The following is a 6,000-nucleotide window of genomic DNA, read 5'->3' as shown; positions in this document are numbered from 1 at the left end:
TCCTCCAGTGCTGCTCAATATTGAAAGGCCAGGAGGTGGTAATCATCAAGTTTACTTGTATGTGGTTTCATAAAACTCCATGGTACCTGGAGTTAGTGCCGAGGACATCGAGGGCAACTAATTTCAATCTGTATACTGTCCCTTTACTACCTTTGGTGGGTTACCAAGATATACCCTGGGACTGATGTGGTAAAGAGTGACTTGTGCGTAAGGTCTATGTCAGACTGTGGCCCCACCACCTCAGACATGAGCCACAAGGTGTCTGTGAAATTTGTAAGGTCATCTGTGTCAGAGTAACTATGGCTAGGTCAAAAATAACTGAAATGTTTGCAACTCTGGGGGGGGGCCTCCAGTGGTCAGATAGCATTGCGGAAAGAGAGCATCGCTTAATGGTACCGGATCTGAGTGGTTCTAGTATTGTGTGTGTTCACTTCAGGTTTTCCAACATCAGTAGTATTAAAAAATTTTCATTTACCAAGGGCAACATTGGAATCTTACAAACATCAAACATGAAAAACAATGCATAATGGCTATGTGACATATAAAAATATTTTAATGCAAGTTACATGAAAACAACAGTAACAAAAAATACAAAGCTTAATCATTTTAACAAATATTGGAGGATACATGACAAAATATCTAGTTGACTTTACTCTCTGAATTCCCACTTGCAGAATATGAATACGCTTTGCCCAGGACTATTCTGTCTCGCAGTAGTTTAAAGAAGGCATAGTAATTACTGAAGAGAATCAACGCCAGAGATACTGTTTGATGCCACTTTTCAGAACGTATTAACGAGTACAATTGATAGAGGATGATGAGTCCTTCTATAATTATAAGAATATTCAGGATCCTCAATGGTTTATTGAAGAAAAACTGCAAAGAGATAAAAACACAACAAAATTTGACAGAAGTCAGGTGTACAGTAAACTTCAGTCATGCAATAGGCTTCCATAAGACATAGCAGCAGGACTAGGCCACTCATCCCATTGAGTCTGCTCTGCTATTCTATAACAGCTGATCTATTATCCCTTTCACACCATTCTCATACCTTAGACCATAAGGCATAGGAACAGAATTAGTCCATTCAGCCCACCAATTCTGCTCCACCATTCCAACACGGCTGATCCCAGATCCCACTCAAACCCATACACCTGCTTTCTTGCCATATCCTTTCATGCTCTGACCAAGAAGGAAATGTTCAACTTCTGCTTTAAATATACACACGGACTTGGCCTCCATTGCAGTCTACGGCAGAGATTTCCACAGATTTACTACTCTCTGGCTAAAAAAATTCCTCCTTACCTGTTTTAAAAAGTTGCCCCTCAATTTTGAGGCTGTGCCCTCTAGTTCTGTATACCCCCACCATAGGAAATATCCACTCCACATCCACCCTATCTAGTGCTTTCAACATTTGGTAGGTTTCAATGAGATTCTCCCGTATTCTTCTAAACCTCAGCGAGTTACATCTCAGAATGAAGATATCATTTGGGAGTAGTCACTAAGAGGCTATGATTAACAATGAAAACTTGGGAGTATTTGGAAATACATGATTAAACCTTGCTGACTTCACCCAAATTTATCAAGGGGAGACCTTGCCTGACATATCTGTTAGAATTCTTTGAGGATGTAACAAGGAGGTTAATCAAAAAAGAGTTGGTGGACATTACTTATTTGATTTTGCAGGCAGCTTTTGGGAAGGTACTGCACACAAATCACAAGGCTACTACAGAAAATAACAGCCCATAGTGCAAGAGCCAAGGTACTAGCATGGATAGAAATTTGGTTGACTGGTAAAAGGCAGAGACTGGGTATGAAGGGGTTCTTGTCAGCATGGCACCAGTGACTTTTGAAGTTCTACAGGGGTTAGGACTGCAACTTTTCCCTTTATACATCACATTGCAGCAAGTTTGCATGCATTACCAAGCTAGTTGTAGGGACAAGTAGCGAGTGATGCGAGGGCAGGGAGTTTTCAGAAGAACTTGTTCAGATTGTGAGAATGGGCAAGGAAGAGATATTACAGCGCAAAAAAGTATGGGGTTATGCACTTTGGTAGTACAATTACAGGTGGAGACTGGTTTTTTTTAAATGGGGAGAGAATTCAGCAATCAGGGGTGCAAAAGGACTTGGAAGTCGTAGTTCATGAGTATTTTAAGTTTAACTTAAACTTTAAAGTCAGAGTAAATGAAGCAGATGCAATGTTACCATTCATATCGGAAGGACTTGAACATAAAACAGTAGTGTTGAGACTTTATTATATGTTGGTCTAACCACGTTTAGAATATTGTATAAAATCTTTGGGCCCCATATCCAAGAAGATGTGCTGAATCTGGAGTGAGTTTAGAAGATATTTGCAAGAATGATTCCAGGAATGGAGGATGTAAAATATGAGGCTTGTACTCAAAGGAATTCAAAAGAATGGGGGTGGGGGTGGAATCTCATTAAAACTTGTTAGATACTAAAAGTCCTGGATAGGATGGATGCAGAGAGGATATTGACATTACTAGGAGAATCGAGATGCACAACATAGGGTCTAAATATGGGGACACCTTTTTAAAAACGAGATGAGAAGAAATTTCTTCAGCCAGAGGGTGGTGAATCTGTGGAATTTCTTGCCACAGAGGGGTGTGAAGGCCAAGTCTTTGGGTGTATTAAGGAAGAGATTAACAAGACTAAAAGCATAGGAGCAGAATTAGGCCATTGGGCCCATCAAGTCTGCTCCACCATTCAATAATGGATACCTAGTTTCCCTCTCACCCCCATTCTCCCGTCTTCTCCCTGCAACTTTTGACACCTTTACTAATCAAGAACCTATTAACTGTGCCTCCGCACCCCTCTGTGGCAATGAATTGCACAGATTCACCACCCTCTGGCTAAATAAATTCCTCCTCATATCTGTTCTAAAGAGATTTCCTTGTATTCTGAGGCTATGCCCTTTGGTCCTACACTCTCTCATGACTGTGAACATCCTCTGCATGTCCACTCTATCTAGGACTTTCTTGATGGGCAAAAGGGTTACAGGGAGAAAGCAGGAGTATGGGGTTGTTAAAAAAAAAAGCACTGATTGAATGATGGAGCAGATCTGATGGGCTAAATGGCTTAATTCTGTTTATATCATGACTAAACCTTCCAGCACGCAACATGGACATAAAATCAACAGAAATATTGCAAGATAAAATAAAAAGAAACTTAAAAACAAAAATCAAAGCATAAACTTCTGGAGGAACAGTGGGTCAAGCAGCATCAGTTCTGATCAGATTAAGTTGACTATTCTTTTGCCTTCATAGATGCTGCTCACTAGTTTTCTCCAACAGTTTTGTTTTTTTGCTCCAGATTCAAGTATCTACTGTCCCACGTCTCAAGAATACAATTTCGATATGAATTTTGGCCTTGTACTTCAAAAAGGGATGGAAACATATTCACCCAATTACGATCACACCAATATCACCAGCTGACCAGTTTGAGAAATGTGTGAAGTTCCCTTTGACCACTACCTTCTGTCTTCTATGGCAATCCAGCTCATCTTCACATACCTGCCATTTCCCCATAACCTTTAATTCCTCTACTATACAAAAATTTATCCAACCTTGTCTTAAGTATATTTACTGAGGTAGTCTCCACTGCTTCATTGGGCAGAGAATTCCACAGGTTCACCACTCTCTAGGAAAAGCAGTTCCTCCTCATCTCCGTCCTAAATCTACTCCCCTGAATCTTGAGACTATGTCTCCTTGTTCTAGTCTAACCTATCAGTGGAAACAACTTTCCTGCCTCTATCTTAGAATTTATTTAAATCTTACATCGATCCCACAACATGAGGGAGTAAAAATCTTTGCATTATGACTCCGCTGCAATGTACAAGACATGTGAATTTACAAGTCTAATAACTTATAGAAAGAAGCTGTCCCATAGCCTGTTGGTCTTTGCTTTAATGCTGCAGTAGCATTTACCAGGCGGAAGCAGCTGAAACAGTTTATGGCTGGGGTGACTGGTGTCCCCGATGATCTTTCAGGCCTTCTTTCTGCACCGCTGCTATAAATATCCTCAATGGAGGGAAGTTCACATCCACAGATGCGCTGGGCTGTCTGTACTACTCTCTGCAGTGCCCAGCAATCAAGGTTGGTGCAGTTCTCGTATCAGGTGGTGATACAGCCAGTCAGGATGCTCTCAATGATGCCCCTGTAGAAGGTCTTGAGGATCTGGGGGAGCATGCCGAACTTCTTCAGTTACCTGAGGTTGAAGAGATGCTGTTGTGCATTTTTTGCCACAAAGTTGGTGTGTACAGTCCAGGTGAGAGCATCGGTGATGTGTATACCGAGGAACTACTCACCCTGTCACCTGCAGGCCCATTGATTGTGATCTTATCTACCCCTTTCATAATTTTATACGTCTCTATAAGATCTCCTCTCATTCTTCTGAATTCCAGTGAGTACAGTTCTACACGACTGAGTCTTTCCTCATAGTCTAACCCCCTCATCTCTGGAATCAACCTGGTGAACTTCCCCTGCACTGCCTCCAAAGCCAGTAGTATATCCTTCCTCAAGTAAGGAGACCAGAACTGTACACAGTACCCCAGGTGAAGCCTCACTAGTACCCTGTACAGTTACAGTGTAACCTCCCTGATCTTAAATTCAATCCCTCTAGCAATGAAGGACAACATTCCATTTACCTTCTTGATAGCCTGCTGCACCCACAAACCAACCTTTTGTGATTCATGCACAAGCACTCCCAAGTCCCTCTGCAAGGCAGCATGCTGCAATTTTTTTTTGCCAGATAAATAATGATCTACTAAAATTTTTCCTTCCAAAATGGATGACCTTGCATTTACCAACATTGTACTCTATCTTCCAGACCCTTGCCCATTCAGTTAACCTATCTATATCTCTCTGCAGTCTGCAATCATGACTTATTTATCTAATTTATTTAGAGATAACATGCAGAATAGTCCCTTCTTCCCCTACAAACCTCACAACCCACCTACTTAACCCTAGCCTAACCACGGGACAATTTACAATGACCAATTAGCCCTACTACTTAATCTGTCTTTGGTCTGTGGAAGAAAACCAGAGCATCTGGAGGAAACTCGCACATTCATGGGGAGGATATACAATCTCCTTACATATGACATCAGAAATGAACTCTGACACTCTGAGCTACAACAGCGTTCCACTAACTGCTGCATTACCTTGGCACCCCAGCACAGAGCCATGCTGTTTTTTCCTAATTAGGCCATGGTTTCCAAATTCTCATAAATCCTAGCCCTAAGAATTCTCTCCAATAACTTCCCTACCAATGACGTGAGACTCACTGGTCTATAGTTTCCAGGAGTATCCCTGGTTCCCTTCTTGAATTATGGAACAATATTAGCTACTCGCCAGTCCTCCAGGACCTTGCCTGTGGCTAGAGGACATGAAGATATTGGTCAAAGCCCCAGCAAGCTCTTCTCTCAATAACCTAATACAAGGAATGCTGTACTGTTCTATGTTCTAATCAGCATCTCCTCTATTGACTCTGTCTACACTTCCTACTGCCTCAGGAAAACAGACAACATTATCAAAGGCACACCAGTCATTTTCCCTTCTCCCCGCTTCTTTGGAGAGAAGATACAAATGCTTGAAAATACATGCCATCAGGCTCAAGGATTGTTATTTTGCTATAAGACCCTTGAATGGATTGAAAGACCAAGAGTGTAAAGATTACCTGTTGATCTTTCAATCTTCCTCATCATGGCCCTTGCACCACCTTTATCGAGTTGTACTGCACTTTCTGTGACTGTAACATTATTTTCTGCATTCATTCATTGCTTTTCCCTTTCTACCTTGATGAACTTATCTCTGGAATGATCTGTGTGCACGGCTAGCAATCAAAGCTTCTCAGCCTCATCTCAGTATATGCAACAATAATAAACCAATTACATGTGCAATACTTGTTTGATTTTCAATTACTGAATGTCATCAATTGCAATTAGTAATCTCAGTATAAATTTAGATAACTTAACATCAG

At 41.2% G+C, this 6,000-nt stretch overlaps 1 protein-coding gene across 2 annotated transcripts in view; it reads right to left on the bottom strand.

Moving 5' to 3' along the window:
• Positions 1 to 531: 531 nt before the first annotated feature.
• Positions 532 to 6,000, bottom strand: part of tmem39b (transmembrane protein 39B) — an 85,315-nt gene continuing 79,846 nt past the window's right edge. For both annotated transcript variants that reach the window (XM_073028150.1, XM_073028151.1), the window contains one exon: positions 532 to 876. In XM_073028150.1, coding sequence (XP_072884251.1) covers positions 640 to 876 — 237 coding nt within the window. In that variant the 3' untranslated portion in view covers positions 532 to 639. The remainder of the gene's footprint in view (positions 877 to 6,000) is intronic.

Source organism: Hemitrygon akajei, chromosome 24, assembly GCF_048418815.1.
Source record: "Hemitrygon akajei chromosome 24, sHemAka1.3, whole genome shotgun sequence".
In the NCBI taxonomy this organism is placed as follows: Eukaryota; Metazoa; Chordata; class Chondrichthyes; order Myliobatiformes; family Dasyatidae; genus Hemitrygon; species Hemitrygon akajei.
The sequence above is the reverse complement of the archived record's forward strand: the minus strand, read 5'-3'. Positions and strand labels throughout refer to the sequence as shown.